Source organism: Micropterus salmoides, unplaced genomic scaffold, assembly GCF_014851395.1.
Source record: "Micropterus salmoides isolate LMB-PRFRI ecotype aquatic unplaced genomic scaffold, ASM1485139v1 Ms_hic_scaffold_4, whole genome shotgun sequence".
NCBI classification, from domain to species: Eukaryota; Metazoa; Chordata; class Actinopteri; order Centrarchiformes; family Centrarchidae; genus Micropterus; species Micropterus salmoides.
In genome coordinates, this window is record NW_024043372.1 from 19,196,113 (window position 1) to 19,220,767 (window position 24,655).

Sequence of the window (24,655 nt, forward strand, 5' to 3'; positions counted from 1 at the left end):
TGCTGTCACTGGACTCTCTGGCGCTTTGACAACGCTTTTGTCCGACACCATAGACTTTCTCTTTGTAGCAGAGAAGGAGGAGGGAAGGGAGCGAGGTAAATCTGCAAGACATAACAAAATATCTTTTTTAGTAACGTGGCGTCATGACCTTTTAGTTGAATAATAACTCCCCTGTAAGCCTGAATGTTTAACTGCTTTCATTATTCTATCAGCAATCTGAAGTAGGGGGGAGGATGATTGAAGTAAAGGGCAAAAAATGGACAGCACAAATAAATGGTTTGCCCTTGAACTGCAGACAGTGCTGTGGTGAGGTGAGGTGAAAAGAAGCTGATGGACTGAGATAATATTGGTTAGGCTTTGTGTAAAAAAAATAAAAAATAAATCACTTGCCTCCTATGCTGGTTTTTCTCTTTTTTTTCCAACCGCCTCTTTTTTGCCCTGGCCATCTCCGAATCAGTCTGGTCACTTCTGGTGTTTGTCATTGTAGATGAGTACAGGCTAACATTAGATTCTCACCTCCTGAAAAATGTGACAGCTGTTTTCTGAAAATCCCTGATCACACATTATTAAAGAACAATTTTTGAATTTCTGCAAACAGTATATCCAGTGAAATACCAAAAGGGGATTTCTCCCCCTAACCCCCCAAGAATCCTGTGTTGACAATACACGTCCCAGCCTTTCCAACTGTAATTGCATCCAAGCTCAGCAGCCAGTTTGAGCCTGCCAAAAGAAAGGGCGCAGAGAATACGAACATGTGTATAATTGATTGCATGTTGATTAGTGAGGGCTCTTTTGAGCTGATTGCAAGTGTACAGTATGTTTGTACGTCTGAGTGGGGTTCGTGTGGGTGTAATATGTGACCGGTGGTGACTGAGTGTGTCTCCATGTGTATATGCGTTAAACACACTCACACACACGCGCGCGCGCAAGCTGTAACAATCATGCTTGGCTTCCAAACGAGATGCTGAGGAGTGTCAGCCACTGCTATTGTTTCCCTGCTCATACCATGCCTTTTCATGTAATCTGTGTGTTTTTGCATTACAGGTGTTGTTCTTATTAGGAGTGAGCTGTTATTAAAGGCTACCTTGAATTGTTTTTCTTTCAGAACCACGCACACACAATGTCTATATTGCCTTCAAGTGAAGTAAATTGATCAACTGTCTCAGGGATCACTGCGTCTTTGGGGAACATAGGGAGTGCTTTCTAACAGATGCACACTGTGATTATAACTGAGAGCACCCAGCCTGTATTTATTGAGCTTCTGCAACAGGAGATTTTGTCAAGATGTGACACAAATAGGAGATGGTTGAAATATAGTGTGTGGCGGAGTACACGCATCAGCTCTTAGTCTTGTTCTGTTGCATGTTTATGTGAGTCTCACCTCTGATCAAGGAGACTCTTGCCCTGCATCTTGATGCTTTTCCTTTCTGCTCCTCCCCACTCAGCCTGCTGAGGAGGTGGTCGAAACAAGCAGGTCATCCAGGCAGTCGTACTCACCTGTTGTACAGATGTACCAAGCAAAAGAGCACCTATGTGCTCTGTTTCTTTCTAGTGGAATGTCACTGGGCTTGCTTTGACTTATTTATCTGTAGCTAGCGCTTGTTCCAGACAACAGGTATGCAATTTTCTCCATCTCAGTCACCTGCAAGGTCGATGCCTTGTGGGCTGCTAGAGAAACAAGACGTCTGAATCTTATTTTTTTGTAGATGGCGCCTTTAGGCTCCCTTCCTCTCTCACCCTGTCTCTGTTTTCTGACTTGATGCCAGTTAACAGCAGGATCGGCCCGGGCAGCAGTTTGGGCATGTCTGTGACTATCTGTCATACAATGGACAGTGAGCCCAACCAGCCAGACACTCACATGTCACCGAGCTGATCCTGGCCCCATTGACACACCGCTCTGCCTGCACGCTCACCCTGAGCCCCCTGCTGGCCCCTGCATGTAGAACACTTGGCTACCTGTGAGCAGCCAGGGCTGCAGATCTGTGTTATGTTGATTCACTGTGATGTCCTGCAGTGACCTTGTTCGTCCTTTTATATGACTTTTTAATTTTTGCCGGATATATGCACTGTGACCTTCGTGTGCATGTGTGCCTGTGAGTAAATGATGTGATAGAGCTGTTTGTAGCATTCATCTCATAGGCGGTTTAATTGAATTTACAGTGGTAGTTACTCCGATGAATGATAATGTGCACTACAATGGTGTTTGGCCCCGTTCTGTGCTATGATGAGACTGCCACTTAGCTTCAAAGGCTCTGGGGTTTAATGAGCGAAATGCATATTATTTTGAATGGAGTATCTCAAATGAAACAAAAGGTGCCCCAATTAGAAGAGAATTAATATTGTTTTTATAGAGATACTTCAGCAGTCAGTAATATATTAAATTAGCTCAATTGCACCTGTGACATTGCTTTTAACATAATCGCATTTTGATTATATCCATATTATAAACTTACAAGCAGACTGATTAGTACACAAGAGCTTATGATCAAGGTCGATTATTTTCAGCGTAGCTCTGAAGAACCATTATGAGGGAGTTTAGCTGCTGCAGAGAGCTACTATATTGTTCCAAAGTAAAGAAAGCTGCCTTTCTTGTCCCGATGAACTACACACAGAAGCTTCAGCACAATGCTGGCAATCTACAGTGGAAATATGGTGTTTCTGCAGGCCTGTGTGGAGTGTAGAAAGCTGGTGTTTGATTTTGAAAAGCTGCTGCTGTGGGTAGGTGACAGCTCGTGTCTCCCAGATCCGGTCTCCGTGGAAACAGCAGTCTGGAATGTGTGGAAATGCAAAAGAAAGTGTTAACATTTCCGTTGTGGAAGGGGAAGATTTGGGGATGAACAAAGGCAAGGATTATCTCAGCACATCCTACAATAGCACTATACACACAGCCTCTGCAAACGGGTCTGCCACGGGGTGCTTTGGATCACAGAACAAAGACAGGGTCTCCCACCCATCCATGCTGATCCTGTGTCAGAGTTAGCTAATAAGGACTACAATACCCAGCTGCCAGTAGCAAACCAACCAGGGACCTGGAATTAAGGGTCATTATTTCTCCTGATTATGGACTTAAACATTGTTCGTCCACTCTGAAGAGGAGAGCCCATTCTTATTATCACTGTCCTCCTCACAGTACTTTGTTACTGGGACTTGAAATGGGATGTTCTGTCCTTTCAGGAGTGTTTAATAATGCAAGCAATGAAAACATGCCATACGTTTTCAAGCTATTTCCCATTTCACCCTACGTTAATGACGAGGCCTGTGCTCTGTGAAGTCAATTAAACTGTTTTGAAGTTGATTTGTGACCGTGTTGTTGGAATTATTATGGTTCTAGAGGAGGGAGAAGTTTGAGGGCAGTAAACTGTGACAGATGGAGAGAAATGGAGTACAGCATATGATGGCAGGATAAAACAGCCAAGCGAAGGGGAGAGATAAAAGGATGGTGAGAGAATAAAGGTGGTGGCGATGGCTGTAGGGATGACTGCAGCGGCGAGGGTGCGAGGCGAAGTGAGTTTGTCTGTGATGCTTTAAAATTCTGGAGTGGAAAGTCCCTCCATCTGTTATTGTGGGACGGTTCTGACTCAGTGATTTCTATGATTGGCCTTAATCCCAGCCGAGTGGAGAAGACAGAATGAAGAGCTTAAAGCAGACTGCTCCCACTCTGACAGGCTCCACTGGCTGCTGCTGCTGCTGCTGCTGCTGCTGCTGCTGGGGCTCACTGGTACGCTCAGCCTGCTGCCCCCTAATGGATTAACTGCTGCATGACACTGCACTTTCTGCACTACTACAGCACATTGAGCTGCTCTTAAGGCCATGACACAGTGGTGACTGTTTGATGTACCATGAATTTGTTAGCAGTTATGAAACACAGCAGTTTTCACTCAGCTTTTAATGCTCCTTTTCGATGTCTGTGATGATTATTACAAATGTTTCATGGCCTCTGTCTCTGGGTAAACATGCCATTGCTTATCTTAATCTTCCTGATCCTGTGTGTGTTAGTAGGTATAGGGAAGATTTAGTTTCTAGTAATGCTGCGTCTGGATATTTAAAACAATGTGGGAATGACCCTTAAAAAAGGTGTTCTATATTTAGACGCCGTTTTGCAAAGAGCTTAGTGGCTTACCATTATGATTGTCCCTGCCACGCATCCGCCAAGCGTTGAGAAATTTACCAAGGGTTTTCCCTCGCAGTGGTAGTGTCTCTGAGAAGGTTAAGTGACCTCAGCAGAGTCATTTCACAGTCTTTTGGTCCCCAAGGTGACTTAAGTGTTCCCAGAAACTGAGCTGAGGGGGTCGTTTGGAACATGTTGAGTACCTCGATTCAAGGCTGCAATCACACGTACAGACTGTGTCGTGTTTTCTCAAGTGCCCTCTCACCGAAACACACACATTGTAGGGCTGTTTTTGAGGGTCCCTCCAGATCACACAGACGACAATGTGCTGCGTGGAGTGCCCTTTAAGTTAATGCTCAGTGGAAGGGCCTAACAGGCTGCGGCAATCACACAGGCGGCCCGGGTGTCGAGTTGACGCTCACCACAGCATGACGCTGTCCGTCTCTGGTGTGCTGTCATTAAACTGCTCCCCTCTGTAACAGAGCAAACTGAACAGTTATGAATATTAAAGATCCTAATTGCGTCATGCAGAGCACTGTCTTCTTGCTCCGCGCCTTCACAGTGAGGGTTGGGACAGCAGAGACATCACCAAGCTGCGCAGCTTGCTTGTTGGCGGTTTGTGCAACTACACTCTCACCTGCACCATTATGTGCAGCGTTTGCATACATGACAGACTCCACTGTGTGTTATTTAAGGTTGGAGACCTTGTGGAGGCACTTCACATGCCACTATCCATTACAGAGTGTGTTTATGGTTCTTGACCTTGCCGGAAGGCTCGGTGACAAATGGCCCAACATGTGATGCATTTTGTGTCAAGGTTACAATGACAATGACATTAGAGGGCTGTGCTCATGTTGTCGACTCTTCTGGCGTCTTTGTGCCTGTATGCTGTAGTGTTATTTGCTGTGTTGTGTGGGCCTGTACTGAGCTTATCTGTGCTGTACTGTGCTGATCTCACTATGCTCATCCAGTGCTCTAAGCTGCTTGGGCTCCAGCCACCAGCATAGATGATATATCCCTGCCCCCCTCCTTCCCACATCTCTCACTCTGATTCATTGGCTGTTTGTGTTGCCCATCCATCTGGGCCAACACAGAGGAAGGAAAGACACATGAAGACACATGGCTGTTTTGGAGCAGGGGGGACTGCATTAAGCTGCTGGGGAAGAGATAGGGTCCCAGAGAAATGTCTGCCTACATGGGGGTGGAAAAATACCAAGGGAGAGGGTGCTGGAGAAACAGAAGTGAAAGAAAATGTTTGCGGGATACTCAAAGGGAAAAAAATGGATTTTCTAAAGGGACAAAGTAGAGATTCTCACTGACAGATAAAACGCTGAGAAAAAGACTCAGGCCAAGGGGGTGAAAGGGTAGCTAGATCAAAGATCATGACGGGGAGGGGGACAGTTCTGCAAATGCAACTTATTTGTTTTATATCCTCAAAAAGAACTTTGCTTAATAATAAAGAACATTGCATATGCACAGAGAGTGAAACGTTTTCAGGCTAAGCGGGAAATGCAGATAGATTTTTATTCAGCTGCTCAGTGCTTATCCGTAATTGAAAAATGTATAGTTTCACGTCTTTCATGTATAGTGGCTTTTGTAATGGACTCCTACGTAATAATTTCAATGGGCTAATTAGATCCACATTCCATTGTTTCAGTTGCCTATTGTCTCATTAGGAAATAAATGATATTGTATCATTATTATTTAAAACTTGTTCAGGTGATTAAAGGCACAATGCAAAAGCATAGGGACACAGAGGACTCAAAATTATCCAGATTTTATGTTATTATGTGTCACAAATTCGGCTTGTGATTTACTACTAAACTATTATGGTCTACCGACGTCCCTTTACGACACCTGTAAGAGTGAGAACTGATATTCTGGTGTGTATGTTTAGAGGAGGTGGAGCAGTATTGTGGCTGTGTGGTCTGCTGCTGAGATGAGGTGGGCGGGGTCCTCATAGAAAATAGGGCAGCTCTTACTATAATGAGAGTTTATGTCTTGTGTGTTTTTGGTAGATAAAAAGCCTCCTGTGGTAGGGGACTGGTTCCTTCAGTGTGGCTCCACAAATGAATTAGGGGTCTAAATAGTAATTGCATAGCCCTGGGACCTTTACGGCTGATCACACTATTCTGGGACAAGAACAAGATCGCCCCCTAGAGGCTTGGAGAAACCTAGATACTGTGGCACAAGAAGGGGGGACGTAGAGAGGGAGAGAGACGGCTTCACCATATTTGCCACTTGGATGACTTCCTTTATGAGAAGCCTACATACAGTAAGCTTCTTCAGAGATAAGCCTGAGCTACATCATTGTAAATGATGTTAGACTATTAAATTCAGTGGGAAGTGATGTCTGATACTGGTTTGAGTTGAGAATATTAAGTTTCATGTTACATATAATTCAGAACAAGATAGACACAAAAATAACAGTACCTCTGAAATTTCACTCAAACTAAACTTTTTATTGACATTATTTACATATGCTCTGTAAATTAGATGTCATGTCTCCTCTGTGTGTGGGAAAAAAAGCATACAAAAGAAAGAAATTCATGGTCTCATGAAGGCACCCCTTGTCTGTGCATACATTACTAAATTTGGTGTTTGTTATCTGTCTATGTAGATGGAGCTGTGCTTGGTGCATATTGTTAAAAAATTAAAATGTGTATGTGTATATCAGTTTTATAAAAAGATTTGATGTGCATAGTAATTATTCTGTACAAGTCATGGTGCGCAGACATTTCGATTGCCACCATATAGTCAATCAAACCATGTATTGGGGAAAAAAATGTGTATTTGCACGTGACTGTGTGACACAGCACCTACAGCCGTGACTTTTGAATCACAGCAAACATTACCTTTATAGCTAGGCTGCTTCCTATCTACAAGCATGGATAAATATCTTGTTGGCAAACAAACTACCACCAGGGAAAAGTGCACAAAGCTTAAAAACTAACCTGCAAATGTCAAGATCAGTCAGTATGGATTTTGGCTGGATCTACCCCGCTTTGGCTTGTTACTAGCAAGTTTGCTTACATTGTGTCTCATACCCTCAGCCAGCTCAGCTGTCAGACAAATACACATACAGTCACCTCAGCAATATGTAACAACAGTTTAAGGAGAACGGTGTTGTTGGGTGTGGCGTTCCCTAATCCTCTGAATTATCCAGTTAATTTACAGCTGAACAAGGTCACGGTCCCGATTTTCCCATCTGTTTGTCTGTCTCTCTCTTAAACACACACACACACACAAATCAAAGTCCTATTGACTTCTGACACTCACACCGCTGTTTTTGTGTTTCCTTGTAGAAACTGGCCAGGGAAGCGGAGCAGCTACAGAAGGAGCATGTATGGCAAGACGGTGTGACGGTAAAGTAGGACACCTGCTCCTCTCCCTCCTTCTCCAAGACCTTCTTTCTTTTTTCCATTTCTTTTCCAGGCAAACTGGTTTATCTTCCTATCGTCTGCCCATTCCCATCTGTTTTCCAGTTCCCTCTCAATTTAGCTATTTTCTCCTATTTAACTCTTTAATGACAATGTGATCAGCATCACAGAGACAATGCGGTAAAAATACACAAACACAGTCCTACATGTATGCACACACACCATGATTGCTTACTTCTGAGGTTGATATTTTTTTCATGGTCGGTTTTCAGTTTTACCTAAGAGCCTTTGGCCCGTTTTGTTTCACAGGCCACAGTAAGTTGAACATTACATTCTCTCGCAGCTGCCCTTTCGAACAATAGAGATCCGCTCTTGAAATAAGTAGAAATGGTATTACTCTGGTTTGTGTGTTTGTGAGCCTGTGTGCTCCACTGACTCTCAAATTTGCAAACACTTAAACACCCCACAAACATGCATGCTTACTGATACACACACACACACACACACACACACACACACACACACACACACACACACACACACACACACACACACACATATATATAACCTCAACTGACAGACACACATGCACATTCCCTACTGTCATATCCTCTGTCTCCAGGGAGACGAGCTCGCTGTCATGGTACACTTCACGCAAATGGATTTTTAACCCAGCGCCTCCTGGGGGATATTTGAGAAAAGGCTTTAACTGATTTAAAACGAATAATTATGAACCCTACTTCCCTGCAAAGTCCATTTTTATTCATGGTTGCTTACACTCTGAAGCTGTAGTCTTGGGGTGGCTGGGCTGCACCCCTCCCCGCTGGTCCAAGGGAGGGAGCTGCAGTGCGCCTGTCTCTTCATCTTAGGCCTGAGGGAGGTTGATGCCTGCCTCTCCCTGCCTGGCTCTCATGCCCCTCAGTCGGATGTGTAGCCATGCAGGAAGTGGAGCCTGGGTCACAGTGGCCACACACAGCACACCTGTTCATAAGTAGCTGCATCCAATATGGCATCAATACCTCCTCAAGTGGAAAAGCCAGCACTCTCTTTTAATCCACCCCGCCCCTGCCAAAAGTCCTCTTCTCTCCCTCTCCTTTCTGTCTTTTTATTTTTCTCTTCCTGTTTCTGTCTCTCCGTCCAGTCACGAATCTTTTACCCACCGTTACCTGCCGCAGCTCCATCACATTAATTTTTTGTTATCTGTATGTGTCTTTAATCAGGCATGAAAACAGTTGGAATATATCATATTGTTGCAAATACTGCGAAGGAATCCTAATAGTGCTCCTTTATTAATATTGTATTGGAGCTGATTTCATTTGCCTTTATAATCAGGCCAGGTAATGAATCTCAGCAGGGGCGACTGTGAAACCATTAAAATAAAATCTCACAAAGAGGAAGGGTAGCGGTGTGTGTGTGTGTGTGTGTGTGTGGGGGGGGGGGGGGGGGGGGGGTTGATATGGCAGATCCTTGCAAGAAGATTTTTGCTGTTTGTAGATTTTTTGCTTTCCTAATTTCTCTTTGGGTGAACACTCTGCTGACTGACACTCTAATTAGATTAGGGCTGCATGCTCTTTGGGCATATTAGGAGAAATGCGGCGCATCTTAAACTAGCGGGCGGAGCAGTCTGTCAAATGAAGAGAAAAGGTGTTTATGCATGAGAGACGGTGCGTTTTGATAGAATTTGTGAGTGTGTGAGTGTCAGTGTGTGCGCTCCAGTGTGGGGTTGCAACAGCATAATGTGGCTGTTTGCGTTTGCCGGCGAGCGGGTATTTATTTGGATGTGTTTATTAACGGGAAGTTCTGTACCTGGCCCGGCCCATCTGCTCACCTCGCCAAACTGGTGACATCATAGAAACTCAATGATACGTCTGTTCCTCATAGCGGCTGCCATAGCAGCTGTTACTGTAGCAATGGGAAGACCTGACTCTCTCTCTCTGTCTCACACACACACTCAAGCGTTTTCCTGGTCCAACTGCAGAGCCAGTTTTCTGACCATCCTGACTGCTGGACATTATGGGTGTCAAAGTGTTGATCGTAACAACTGTTGTCTTGGTCGTTCAGGGTTTTAAATCCATTGGAATGAAATGGTGTGTGAAATAGATATTAAAGTGTTGGATTGGTTGGTGTCACTGATTTCTCAAGGTCAGGTGCCCATCCCTCTGTGGCACTCGACTATTGTGCTTGCAACAGAGTCATCCCAAGGCGGCACAGTCATTCTCATAGGGACGAGGGAGAACCAGCAACTTCAGAGCCGCATATCAAAAAGTTTTGTAAACTGAAAATTGGCAGTCAGAAAATAAAGCTCTTTGAGAACTTTCCAGATAGCGTCAGCATATCACTTATTTCTAATTGTTCTATTTCAGAATCAGGTTATGACACAATCCTACATCTTTGACCTGGTAACCGAAAAGAAAGCAGAAGTGCATGTCTGTGTGTGATATTATTACCTGGTTGCCAGGTCAAAATGTTTTTCTGCTTTTAATAGTTTTTCTCCCACAACACCACTGAACACCCATGTTAGCGATTTCTTAAGCTGACGGTAAAAATATATTAAATGATTGTGTTATTGTCCCTCTGCATATTGAATGCACGCATGCACTTATCTTCAAGTAACGCATATTGACCAATATCTTATTCTCTTTAAAAAAGACCACAAAAATGACAAAAAGGCAGCACAAAATTCTTACTCAAACAAGGCCTTTGTCACTGGTTACCAATAACAAATACAGTACTGATAGTACAAATATGTTACTTCCCTTATATACTGAATAAATCCCACACAGAGGCTGGTTAAGTATTGAAATCTAAATTCTGCTTCTCTGCCACAGTCTATGACTACTAAATTCTCATAAATTAGCCAATGTTAAGCCAACTGCTGTTTATTTTTGTGGATATCACTTTTCTTTCATTATAATAATAATTAATGTTGGTGGATATTCATGGCAAGGCCTGTTAAATATGCTAGGTTTTCAGTAAATAGTTTGGTGGTAGAGACAATGTGGAGAAAGTAACACCAGATTTGGCTTGTGCACCATATGCCACCAGTGATATTGCCAGCTGGAACCGTCTTATTGTGTATTGCAAGCTGTTCTAACATTAATTACAATGATTTAATATATTGTGACAAATTAGTATTTTAAGCTAAAGTCTATAAATCTAAATCTAAATCTCCAATGTGTGCTCAAGATATTATATTATAAAATGGCTTAATGACATCTGTAATAATTTAATGTAGATACAGTATCTTAAAAGGAATTCTACCCAGTAAAGATATCTTTGGAGATATCTCGAGTTATTGCCCAGACTGATGACAGTATAATTGTGACTCCATTATGCATTTGCTATGGATTGTGTATGTTAAAGTGGGTTGCCATGCATTGTTAGGACCCTTCTTAAAGTGATAGTTGAGGTGTTTTCTGCCCAGACTTGTCCTAAAGAACTCGCAGATGCTTCTTTTGTATCCCTGCATGCAGTTTGAATGTATGATAAATGCTGATCTTGGCCTAGCTTAGCTAAGGTCATGCATGTGTATGGATTCATGACTGGTGCTGAGGGTTTAACACTTTGTAATGGTTTGTAATGGTTAGGTACGGTTGACAAATCTTTAGGACAAACAATATCCTGACGATTACATAATCAATATGAATACTCCTCCCTCTGTGGGAACATGTAGGCTACCGTATTCAACAACTATTATGCTTTTTTATAGCAATCAAAATAGTTTAATTAGTGAAATTAGAGTCTCCAGCATTATGTGAGTTTACAAAATCTAGTTTGTTTTGAATGAACATCTGTCTTTGGAAAACTTAAAAACACCTATAATCATTTTTATTTTATTTTTTTATATAAAATCAACAGATTATATGATTTATTTGAAAGTTGCTAGTCATGAGCCCACAGAGTATAATCACTCAAATCTACTGTTGCTTTATAGACTCTTTGTGATGTTATCAGCAATATATTATCAGCTACATTATCATCAATCAGTTGTTAACCAACTCATCTCACATCATATACTGGCTACAGATGATGACCAGTGTTGCTTAGCTGAAGGCGGGTTGACACGTAGTGCAACACATTGGGACAGAGACACGAGATTGGATGAAAGAAAGGACGGAGATTGTGGAGATTGGTGGAAGACATGTACTTTCCATCAGATTGTGATGTGGCAGCTGCTGTACGTTTGAAATGCATTAGTGCTAATAGCTGTGCCATTAGGGGAGAGAGAGGCACTCTGTTGATGGGTTGCCATGATGAAACCATGGAGAGGGGGTGACAAAGAGAGCCATGGAGGGAGAGAGAGGTGTAAGTGAGAAAGCAAGTGACTGTGGGAAGAAGGTAAAAGAGACTGAGAAAACGGGAAACAGAGATGGAGCCATCTTCCAGGCCATTTACTGCAATCATCACTCTCTAATCAATCAAGCCTTTCATCATAGGACAACACAATCTCTTCTTCTCCCTCTGCCTCTTTCTCTCTTCATCTCCACTCAGCCACCCACTCTCATACATAACACAGTGGCATTGTGTGACGTCTGTTTTGCTCTTAACACGTGTGTGTTCATCTGTAACTTTACCTACAAATTCATATCCATACAGTACACAGCCTGCAGTGCCCAGATGCTAATAGTCTTTGCTGTTCTCGATCATGTTTTTCCAATCATTAGAATTAGAAACTGTAAATGTTCTCATGTAGTTTAGTGGAGAGCAACTTTAGCAACATTTAGCCAGTATTTCAGCCACATGTACTGCCCTAAAGTCACAATAGCTCCCCTCAGAGGTGTAACATGACCTTAAGCGCTAGGGGCACTAGCTAGAGTTGCGAGGGTTTGTTCACTTGACCAAGTTTGGCTCCTTTCATAATGCCTCTATTTGAGATAATTGGCCCTTCAGAGGAAATGAGTGAGAACCATTGTGGTGACTCTCAGCCCAGCCCTCGAAGCTACCAGCTCCATTAGCTACAGAATACATTAGTCTTATGTGGGGCTGCCTTTGACAGGTTCAAATTCAGATTCTGGTGAGACAGGAATGAAGGGACGCCTCACTCTTGTTTTGTTTCATCTCGCTCTATTCTCAACATGTTCATTTTCTCTGTTATCCCTATTGGAAATGCTACCAAACCCCTGTTTTCAACTCTCACTGGATTAACAAAAACAGGCAGAAGTGGACCATTTGTCCAAGCGCGTGTATTTCAGTATTTATTAACAAAATATTTTCCTGCTGAATTGTGACATTTTCAGTCTTTAGTTGAGCTAAACCAATAGGGGAGTATGGATAGAGCAATAATCAGCATGCATTTGGTGTTTTGTCTGCAAGTGATTTATATCAGTTTAGTTTTATTTATTTTTTTACACTGACCATCATGTTGTGCTCATTTTACCTGCTCTGTATTTCCTGAGCTGCCTATTTGTCCCTCATTTTGAAAATTAGACGCAGACCTTCTAAAGCAGGGGTAGGAAAAAAAATTGATTCTGCCAACCGTCTTTTGTCAGCACCACAACAAGCAAAACTCAAAAGGATCTCCATTGCGGCGGCCACGAGTGAGGGAGGCTGGAATATAGCTATGTGAGCCCTTTTTAAATGCACAGTGCTTATTTCAAACACCGATAAGCATGGCCACATTGTATAATCACAAATAAACTGCATCTATTTTCATTGTGAGCGTTTTTTATTATTTTTTTACTTGCTTATGGCCGTGCTGAGACAGAGTGCTTGCAGCCTGCCGAGCACGTAATGGAACTCATAAACAGTGTTATCACTGAATCCTGAGCCGGACTTCCATCTACTCGCCACTGGAAGGGAAAAAAACGAGGAGGGGCTCTGTGGAGAGAAATTCCTACACAATTTACAATTTAGCAGAGCCTCCTCCCTTTCAACTGTATCTGATGGTGTGGGTGCCTCAAGAGAAACTGGACCGAGCTTTGCTTATACTCGACACTAAGATGCATCTGTAATGGATGCTAACACGCACAGCAGAAAAAAGAAAGCTCGGATGAGTGTGTCTGTGTGAATCGAGCCACATTTGATCAATTGATGAAGGAGTACTATGTCAATACAGACTTCACCTTAATCTCCCATTTTGACGGCAGCATGTCTGTCCTCCTGCTGTCTCACCTCCGGGTGCCTTCCCTCACTTTCTAGCAACTGCTGCTCTTCTCTGCTTTGATCAGGCTGTTGGTTGCTGTGGTGACCAACAGTTTGGTAATTTCAGCTTCTTGATTGCAGACTGCTGTAATTTGTTTAAGTGGTGCTCTCCAAGGTAGAAATGTCCTTTTCTTCTCTCTCTCTCTCTCTCTCTCTCTCTCTGTACCACCTATTGTGGCTTCTCCCTCCTAATGTTTCTCTGCTGCTTCAAGAGAGACCTCTTGAAAAACACATGCTGTTCTACACTCAAGCAGAGGGACATTGGTTAAGTTTAAGATGTCTCAGAATGGAAGAAGCACTGAAGTACGGGAACAGGTAATGGGAGACGCTCCGATAAAAAGAACATAGAGGAGGAGAAAAGTTCAGTTGTGTCAGTAAGCCTTCAGTCAGTAGGAGTTTAGCCGACTGTGATACTGCGTGCTTGCCAGGAGGGAGGGTTGAGAGAGTGGACCCCATGTCTAAATCCCGCTGATCGATCCCTTTGCCTCACAGGAGATAGGAATCAATAGTCAGAGAAATCCACTGAGCCACGCTGCCGACCTTGATTTTCCCATTTCAACACATGGCCAACACCCATGAAATGTTATTTTAAAAGCCCTTCTGGTCAGAGCAGCGCTCAAGACACCGTTTTCTGCATCTGCATTGTTTTAAAGCTTAAATCATTAGGTGATAATTTGATTTGTTCATTGACAGAAATGAATCAACAACTTTTTTTTGGGAGGGGGGGTCATTTGATGCCTTTTATTAGAGTTGTCTGTAGATATGACAGGGAATGAGGAGAGAGAGAGGAGATGGAAAAGGACATGACAGCAACAATAATAGTGGTCCCCAGCTTGAACGGGGTACATTGTGGTAATTGAGATAATTGTTGTAATTTTAGATGGAAAAATGCCCAAAAAAACTGTGCTGGGTTCTCTCATTGCAAACGCAATATCTTTGGATTTTAGACTGCTGGTTGGAAAGAAAAGTAGCAATTTGAAGATATCATCTTGAGATGATAAATGATTAATTAACGAAAGAATTGTTTCGGCTTTCAGTCCTAACCTATATTGTCTTGTTTTGTCCCAATTAAAATGGACATCTGCAGAAAAACAACTATATATTTTATTTCCAAGGCTTCCTCGTGTTCTAGTCTACCAAGGTGTTCCAGGAAAAGTGATGTGTCTGAGCGGCCAGGTTGTCATTTTGTGAGTGGTGACAGGCTGGTAGCAGACGTGAGATGCCTGCTTGGGTTTTAGTGTTTGCTTGGTGTATTCTGTCCTTCCCGTCCTTGGTGCCTGTCTGCAGATATCTTAAAGCAGGCTTCCCTTTGTCATTTGAATGTTCGAATCATTGTGAGGGACAGCAAGTCTTCTGATGGAAATGATTATGGGGTCGAAAATAACACGTCTCCTTTGGTCGGTGCTGATTGTTGATTGGCCACTCTCAGCCAGCCTGTAAAGAGGGGGTGGGAACTTTTCAGGACTCTATGGACTGGCAGTGGTAAAATGGCTGAAAAAACATCAGTGAAATGAAAAGCAGTATTCAACCCTCCAGGAAAAAGGGTACCTGGAAACATTTCCCTCAGATAAGTGGAGCGCCAGTGTCATACCAAGCTTCAGTGTGATTGGACAGGAGGGTTCAGACTGAGTACCAGATCAGTTGTAATTGGTCATTCCAGCTACACATGGCGTTAAAATGTTAGACGTGGATAATTGCATTTTCTTTATCAAAACCCTCTGGAATCCAATGATAGCGCTAATATTGGCATGGCTTGTTTATCTTATTTGTCTTTATTTGGTGTTACAGCACCTCTTTCCTGCTTCTCTGATGATCAGATTGGGGGCTTGTTTGGGAGGTGTTGGCATGCGTGTGTCATGTTGGATAGGCTTTTTATCTGGCACCGTGTCCATGCAGTGTGGCGATGCTATCTGCGTTAAAACCTGCTCCTCAATGGAGCCCTGTCAGCCAACAATGGAGAGCAGCATTACCCAGAGTGCAGCAGGACAAAGCCTTCTTTCCTTATCGCAGGATTGGAATATTCACAGACTGATTTAACTGCTTTTACAAAGGGGGAAGTGTCAGGCTCTGAGCAGGAGAGACAGCACAGCAGAGATGGGAGAGAGAGAGAGAGAGAGAAGAAGGGAGGAAAAGAAGAGGAAAATAGGATCCTGTGACCTGCAGGATGTTTATAAAGAAAGAGTTAAAGAGCAGAAATTGCAGATTCATGGGTGAAATTGGGGGCATGAAATATAAGCATGGCATTTGTAACCTTAATACTTCTTAAATTATGTATTTTGAATTTTTTTTTGAATTTCGCAATAATCAAGACTTCTCTCTTCCTCAATTGTTCTCCTCTTACTCTCCTCCCTCACTCCTCCTTCTATCACTTGGATTGCTGCCCATCTTCGTGAGAGTCTCTGAAGTGAGTGTGCAGTTAGAGGAGGCATGGTGCTCTGTATGAAGAGCAGCAAGACACTGATGAGATGTGCATGGAGAATGTCATTCACTTTGCTGAATTTGCACTGTGTATTGGAGCTTTAATCTGGGGGCACATTTGTTTATTGGCATACAAATGAACATCTGCATGGAGCTATGCTTGGACGCCATGGTCTCAGCAGCTCGCTAATCGCTTAAAAGCCCGGAGATGCAGAGCATGCCAATGAGAGAGAGAGAGAGAAAGAGAGAGAGAGGGAGGCAGCCGCGCCCAAGGCCTCCGTCATGCACTCCTTTATCTGAGTTTCACTCTAGCTCGATAGGGCTCTCCCTCGCTCGCTCTCTTTCTTCCAGGCCAACAGTTTAATTTCCAGTTTGCTGTTTGACTCTTTATTGACTTGACATTATAAAGAGGCATTTTTGTGACCTTCAGTGGTTAAGACAACAGCCGTATTTTTCAGCCCAGGCACCTTAAACAACATGTCTGCATTTATTTGTAAAGTGATGTGACAGGACACCAAATGGCTTCTTCCATTATATAGAGGATAGGTGCTTGGAAAATCAACTTTTAACTATAGGGAAAGAAAACACTATGAAGGGAAAATCAGCTGCCGCAACTTATGTTCACAGTTCAGATACTCTGTATTATGAAAATTAAAATAATATTTTATCTGTTATCTCTACAGCTACATGTATTTCTGGAGAGTTGGTTTGTTTTTCCCTTTCTTTTTGACTTCTCTACATCTGCATTTAAAATACATGTTGATATCATCAGAGAACAGTTTGTATGTTGTTTTAATGCTTGTCTGACTTGGCTTTTTTATTGTTCTTGTTCTGTTGAATAGTTTTAGTTCGCCATTATAGCCAGCTGAGTTTGTTTACTGAACAATGATGATGAAGATCATGCAAAGAACCTGACAGCAACAATAATAGAACCTTTTTGACTGCTGTAGTTTGTGGTGCTGCTGAATTGTATTGCATCATACTGAGAGGGCTTTCTAATATTTTGTCCTAACCATTAGGGTAGACTCTCCTCTCAGTAGAGGGTGACACAGGAGTGGGTTTTCACTCCTGTCCCATCTCGTTCCACAAAATTAACCTTGTCCCATCCCAATCCCAGAAGAAAGTCTCCCGTTCCATCCCGTTCCCAATAAACATATCAGAAAATAGTGTTTATTAATATTAGAAATGCATATTTATATATTTAAATCGGACTTAAAATTCCTGTCCCGTTGACTTTTATTCCTGTCCCATCCCTGTCCCGTGATGAATAGGGAAATTGGCTCCCATTCCGTGGGAATCTCATGACCCACAGGATTCCTGAAAATTGTCAGCCTCTACCTCTCAGCCTAACGCTGTACAACTTAAAAGCACCACAAAGTAGAGCCTCCAACATGACCATAACATTGAATGAATGCACTAACACCTCTCTGTAAGAGTTTGAACAAAAATGGAACACTTTGACCTTCATGAAGGAAGTGCTTATTGCAGGACTTTTTTATTAGACTGCATTAGTTTTGACTGGGGGTACCTAATAAACTGGCAACTGAGTGAATATGACTGCAACGCAGTATAAGGTTGTATTTCATCTCCATTTATGCTGTTTGGACCTGCTAGTGGCTGGATCCCCCTATTTAATTCTAAGTGCCGTTCAAAACCGTAAAAAGAACCGTCCACATACTGTATTTTTTGCATTCCTGTGAATAAGCAATATGCCTGCGCCAAGTAAAGGATAGGATTTAACATTGAATCAAAAAGGCTCCACCAAAGAACAAGAATTCATATATTATTCACAGACCACCCTTACAATTCAAGATCAGAGTGGTTAACAGGCTTTTAGATCTCTGACAAATGTCTAGATGTGTACGATTAATTTCCCTCTGTTTGAAAAGCATATTTCATGGGCTCACCCTTTCACACTTGTGCAAACCTGAGGGCCATATAAACTAAAGGAAATGAGCTGAACAAATTTGTTTCTGATGATGTATTGTCATTCTAGTTTGACGTCGCTCCTTTTAGTGTGAATGCCCTTGTGTATATATTTCCTTTACATTTCAATTTCCAGATGAAATTGGATGTCAGTCATTTCTCACTTAACTTACGTAACATGCGAGTCGTGTGTACACCGGAGTCAAAGTGTTAGAGCGTGTGCTGCCTTCCCCCTCTTACTGGAGAGGTCTCACCAGCTAATATGTCCACGTGTTTATCTAGTTTGAATGTCTTGAGTTTCATACCATTTGACACGTAGAGATGGGATATAAGGATGCTGTGGAAATAGAAAGACAGAGGGAGAGATAGGTAGAGACAACAGGGGAGATTGGAGTGGAGGAGATAAGAGAAGGAGTTAGAATGTATAGCTCCATAACAGGTTTGCTTCAAACTTTACATAAGCAGTTCCCCTCTGCAGCCAAATCACGTTGTTTAGCTTTTTCTTTATTCTGGTTGCATTTTCACACTAAGTAAGCTCTCTCTGTGTGTGTGTGTTGGTATGTACCTTATGGGCTGATGTGCGTGGGTTAATGAAGAGCAGTAAATGAAATCCTTTATTGTGTTTGATATAATGTCAGCTTCCATTAGGGAAACTGGTGCTACGAATGATTGCTAGACTATCGGGGCCAGGAGAGAGGTGCTCTGTGTGTGTGTGTGTGTGTGTGTGTGTGTGTATGTGTGTTCCTCCTTGCCTATGTGCACACCCCAGGGGCACGGCAAAGGCACCAAGTGTTTTCTGTAATTATAAAATCATTAGCAGGTGTCCAGAGGAGATATGAATATGACTGTAATCTGTCTCCACCCATGATGGAGCACTTGTCTCAAACTCAAATGTCAACCTGTCTCAGCCAGCCCATTGAGAGAGCTCACAGATTCAAATTCAAAAGATTTACTCCCAGCGACCACACTCAGTCATTATATGCACCCCTTCATATGACAGCCTTTATGTACCAGCCGTTTTCCAATCACGTATTGTTAACCTGTGTTTTACCAGATAAATCATTTGTTAAGGTCCTCTTCACATATCAAGAAACATTGAGCTTTAAAGGCTCCGACCTTCACTTGAAGGGAGATTTTGAAGTTTAAATGTTTAACTGCAAGAATTAGATGACGTTAAAATAACAAGGAGCACGTACCAGTGATAACAAAAAATGCGTTGGCAGGAGAACAACCCCGTAGTCAGACAGACTGACAGGCGTACAGACAAACAATAGATAGGCAGGCATGTATCTGGTCAGACATAAAAACGAGCAGACATTGTAGCCCTGGCGAGGAGACAAAGTCACATTGTAATCTAGAGCAGAGGGGCGGTTTCTATAGCAACAGTAGACATCTAACCTACGCGCCGCTGCTTTTGCTGAAATCTGAAATTGGGGAGAGGAGGCTGGCATCGAGGATAGAGAGATTGGGAAAGATGAAGATAGGGCAGGGTGGAGGAGGAGGAGGAGGAGGAGGAGGAGGAGAGATGGGGCAAAGGCAGGAGAGAGGAAGCAGATCGAGATAAGGGTGAGGAGAGGGAGGAAGGGCTCGGAGATGAGTGGCAGAAGATTGATGTAAGGGAGGGGCTAGAGATCATCACCTGACCTCAGTGTTTGTCTCCTGTTTGGAATTTGTTGGTCCACTCAGCATGATAGATTTAATTTAGTGATAGTACTCTGTGTTAGTGGGACTTTCTCTGACTTTGTGTGTTTCTTTGTGTGCACCTGGTGTGTGAGTGTGCGCACTCGGCCTTGTACGAGCACTCGCTCTGTATGTACATTCATAGTGTCTGCGTGACCATGCAGCTATGTGTCTCTGTGCGTGTGTGTGTGTGTGTGTGTGTGTGTGCACACTAGCAGGGTGCACAGGGCGTACAGCTACATTTTTAACAATCAGTTTAACCCCATAAAATGCTGATATACTATTTGGAACGATCAAACCTTGCAATGATATTGTCACAGGGTGAGACGAGCATGGGATAATTGCTGGCTTGGTGTTGTATCAGATGTGTGTTTAACCCCGACCCTGAGCCCATAGAGACCTGTGACCAGCCGCAGCAGATGGCCATGCTACCCTGGGGGCTGCTGAGAGGGTCATGGTGGCCTAGGACTCGTCCACATGGAGCCACCTCTTCTGTGCGCGTCTGTGTGGTGCGTGTCAGAGTATGTGGTTGCAGGCAGAGGCTGGCTGCATTCATGAGAGGCATTGGTGTAACTTAAGTGCTCATGTAATTAAGTGTAGAGGTTTTATTTTCATCACATTGCAAAAAGCAACAACTTTTATACAAACAAGTTCAGGTACCGTACAATGTTATCTGACAGCAATGGTTACATAGAGATTATTTTTTCAATCTGGTAAATATTACACTGCTCAAAAAAATAAAGGGAACACTAAAATAACATCCTAGATCTGAATGAATGAAATAATCTCATTAAATACTCCTTTCTTTACATAGTAGAATGTGCTGACAACAAAATCACACAAAAATTATCAATGGAAATCAAATTTATCAACCCATGGAGGTCTGGATTTGGAGTCACACTAAAAATCAAAGTGGAAAACCACACTACAGGCCGATCCAACTTTGACATAATGTCCTTAAAACAAGTCAAAATGAGGCTCAGTAGTGTGTGTGGCCTCCACGTGCCTGTATGACCTCCCTACAACGCCTGGGCGTGCTCCTGATGAGGTGGCGGATGGTCTCCTGAGGGATCTCCTCCCAGACCTGGACTAAAGCATCCGCCAACTCCTGGACAGTCTGTGGTGCAACGTGGCGTTGGTGGATGGAGCGAGACATGATGTCCCAGATGTGCTCAGTTGGAATCAGGTCTGGGGAACGGGCGGGTCAGTCCATAGCATCAATGCCTTCCTCTTGCAGGAACTGCTGACACACTCCAGCCACATGAGGTCTAGCATTTTCTTGCATTAGGAGGAACCCAGGGCCAACCGCACCAACATATGGTTTCACAAGGGGTCTGAGGATCTCATCTCGGTACCTAATGGCAGTCAGGCTACCTCTGGCGAGCACATGGAGGGCTATGCAACCCCCCCCTAAAGAAATGACACCCCACACCATTACTGACCCACCGCCAAACCGGTCATGCTGGAGGATGTTGCAGGCAGCAGAACGTTCTCCACAGCGTCTCCAGACTCTGTCACATCTGTCACATGTGCTCAGTGTGAACCTGCTTTCATCTGTGAAGAGCACAGGGCGCCAGTGGCGAATTTGCCAATCTTGGTGTTCTCTGGCAAATGCCAAACGTCCTGCACGGTGTTGGGCTGTAAGCACAACACCCACCTGTGGACGTCGGGCCCTCATACCACCCTCGTGGAGTCTGTTTCTGACCGTTTGAGCAGACACATGCACATTTGTGGCCTGCTGGAGGTCATTTTGCAGGGCTCTGGCAGTGCTCTTCCTGCTCCTCCTTGCACAAAGGCGGAGGTAGCGGTCCTGCTGCTGGGTTGTTGCCCTCCTACAGCCTCCTCCACGTCTCCTGATGTACTGGCCTGTCTCCTGGTAGCTCCTCCATGCTCTGGACACTACGCTGACAGACACAGCAAACCTTCTTGCCACAGCTCGCATTGATGTGCCATCCTGGATGAGCTGCACTACCTGAGCCACTTGTGTGGGTTGTAGACTCCGTCTCATGATACCACTAGAGTGAAAGCACCTCCAGCATTCAAAAGTGACCAAAACATCAGCCAGGAAGCATAGGAACTGAGAAGTGGTCTGTGGTCACCACCTGCAGAACCACTCCTTTATTGGGGGTGTCTTGCTAATTGCCTATAATTTCCACCCGTTGTCTATTCCATTTGCACAACCGCATGTGAAATTGATTGTCAATCAGTGTTGCTTCCTAAGTGGACAGTTTGATTTGACTTGGAGTTACATCGTGTTGTTTAAGTGTTCCCTTTCATTTTTTGAGCAGTGTATTTCATTCCAATCCAAATAAAAAAATTTTTTTAAATTATGTATGTCTGATGTATTTGATTATTAACTCATTCTGTGGGCACTAATAAGTGGAGGCTGGTGTACAGACAATATAGTAAAACAGCTGTGAGATATAAAAGTCTTCGTAGGACAGTTGGTAAATTAGTAAAAAAACAGCAGCACAAGGAGGAATAATACTTTTACTGATGCTAGGATTTGCTATAAGTGGTGATTCCTGTATGTACACTGTGCATGGTTTAGCACGAGTAAGTGATATGTACTGGGTAAACAGTAAGGTAAACACAGCTGTCCAGCTGTGCAAAATGACGTGATGCCAGTGACAGAAGGGTGACAAATTAAAGGAAACGTAACCAGTTGGGCGCCACTAGCCACCAGAACAGCTTCAGTGCTTCTTTGCAAATAGATCTGCTAGTCTGAGGAACTCTACTAGAGGGATGAACAGCATTCATCCAAAAGATATTTCCTAATTTTTTTTGTATTTTCATGATGGTGGCTGAGAGTGTTGTCTAACTTGTTTGTCCAAAACCATAAGTGTTCCACTGAAATCAGCCATAGAAATTGATTCACATTTTTTTCATGCACATCAAACCAAGCAGTCACCCTGCCATGTATTGAAACACCTGCATTCATTACAGATTATGGATTATTATTTGCAATAAAGAATAGTAATAAGGGGAAGGTACAAAATACCAGTGCAGTGATGACCTCTCACTAAGCTCTCCCTTCAGTAATGTGTGGTATGTTTTTTTGAGTTTATCATTGTTTGTGTAAAGCTGCTGGACGGTGTCCCTCGGGTGCCGGGAACCAAGTGTTTATTTACAGGAAGCAGTCCTGAATAATGAGTTGTAATGCCGCAGCAGTGAGAGTAAACTCTTTAGGAGCGAGGGACCAGTCTAAGCAGGACTGGGCTCCAGATCAATGCTGCTGGCAGACACAACAACACACTCTCTCTTTCTCCCTCTTCCTCTTCTCTCTCTGCAGAGGCACAGGCTATTTTTAGCTCTGGCAGCTCTTTCCCCACTGCACCCACCACCACCACCACCACCCATCTCTCTCCTCTCAATTCATCCCTTCATATCGCCCCGACCTCAGCCTCCATCCTAACCCTCCAACTTAACCCAATGTACTCCCTGAACGATCCGCTCTGATCCCTCCCCTCAGCTCCTTTCCCTCCGTCCTCACTCCTGATCTCTCTGACAGAGCTGTGGAGGCAGAGGGAGTGCTGGTAAGTTGAGGAGAAGTGTCAGGGGGCAGTCTCTGCTCCTCCTCTGTCTTGTCCACGCTCATTACCCAAAGACACAAGCTGCCCCATGTTTGGTGTCAGCGTGAGTTTTGATCATACTGGTTTTTGTTGTTGGTGAGTTGTTCGGGACTGAGCTGAGCTGATGACTGACTCTCTGATTAGCACTGGAGGCCAGCCAAGATCCCTGTCGTGGTGTGCAGAGAGGCTCTCACGCCAAAGGGAACTGAGAGAAAAATGGGGCTGACAGAGATAGGTGTGTGTTAGTGTTTGTGTGTGTTTCTGTATGAGCTAAACAAATGCAGAGAGCATGTGTGTGTGTGTGAGACAGCAGGAGAAAGATGAAAAACAGTTAAGAGCAAAACAGGGCATAGACAGCAAGTGACAAAGAGAAATTGAGAGAAAATAAGTCCGACTGAGTGAGTCGTGGGTGAGACTAACTAGACCTGTTAAGTAGATGCTCTCTTTCTCTGTCTGCCATCCTCCCTCATCGGACCGTGACCACAGCTCCTTCAGTGTGGGCGAGTCAGTAACTGTGGTGCCCTTGAGAGCGCGTCCTCAGCCAGCCTCCTCATGATAATGAGGCAGGCCCCATGACCGCCGCTCGCTGCATACAGCCACTGCCCGCCCTCACGCCTGCCTCCATGGGAGATAAGGACGCCAGTTCAGAGGACAAGAGGACGGCAGGGAGGCTAACAGCCTGGGTATGGGGTCTTTGCTCGGGGTAAAGGCCGGAAGCTTGGTGGTAAGGGGCTGAATCTGGGGTTTTAGCTCCTGGCTGGTAACTTTAGTCAGTAATTAGAGAAAAATAGTGTAACACAATTGCATACATTTACTTTCTTATCCTTTTCTTTTTTCCTGTTTATTTCCTCCTGTGAGAGCTCTTGGCCTAGACTGAAAACACAACCAGCTGAGGTTGATAAGACTCCCAGAGAGCGTAATATTTTGAGTTTATTTCTTCTCTCACTGCAAACTCCATGTCACATCTGAGCTCATGTCACAGTGCCACACAAACTTTCCCACAACACATGATGTTCCTACAGTGTTTTAAACACAAGTTCGAACATGTACCACATACATTGCATCTTATTAACAAAAAAGCATCACCTGGACACATTACATCCTTCAATATCTCTACAGCTATCTGCTCGCCTTTTCATGACTGTCATTCCACATCACACTACTCCTCCTGTGTTCTGTGATGCTGATTATATTCTCATGCTGAACAGTGTGACGGAATATAACCATGACTCTCTAGCTGACCACCGCGAGGAGTCGGGGCTGATATAGACACTGCTATATCTTCTCTCATCACCTGTCTTTTCACTTTTCTTTTCTGCACAGGAGAATGCCATTTCATACTACGATTCCAAAGCGGATTCAGACTATGTGAGTACAGTACGGACTGCTCCCTCCTCCCCCGTCTGCCTGCCTTAAAACCCCAAATCCTA

The 24,655-nt window shown here is 43.7% G+C and overlaps 1 protein-coding gene across 5 annotated transcripts in view; it reads left to right on the forward strand.

The window, feature by feature from the left end:
- cacna2d2a (calcium channel, voltage-dependent, alpha 2/delta subunit 2a) overlaps positions 1-24,655 on the forward strand; it is a 156,992-nt gene that overhangs the window by 75,522 nt on the left and 56,815 nt on the right. For 4 of the 5 annotated variants that reach the window (XM_038697010.1, XM_038697011.1, XM_038697012.1 and 1 more), the window contains 2 exons: positions 7,414-7,473; positions 24,549-24,593. In XM_038697010.1, the coding sequence (XP_038552938.1) occupies positions 7,414-7,473; positions 24,549-24,593 (105 nt within the window). The remainder of the gene's footprint in view (positions 1-7,413; positions 7,474-24,548; positions 24,594-24,655) is intronic. The other variant, XM_038697009.1, reaches the window with a different exon arrangement.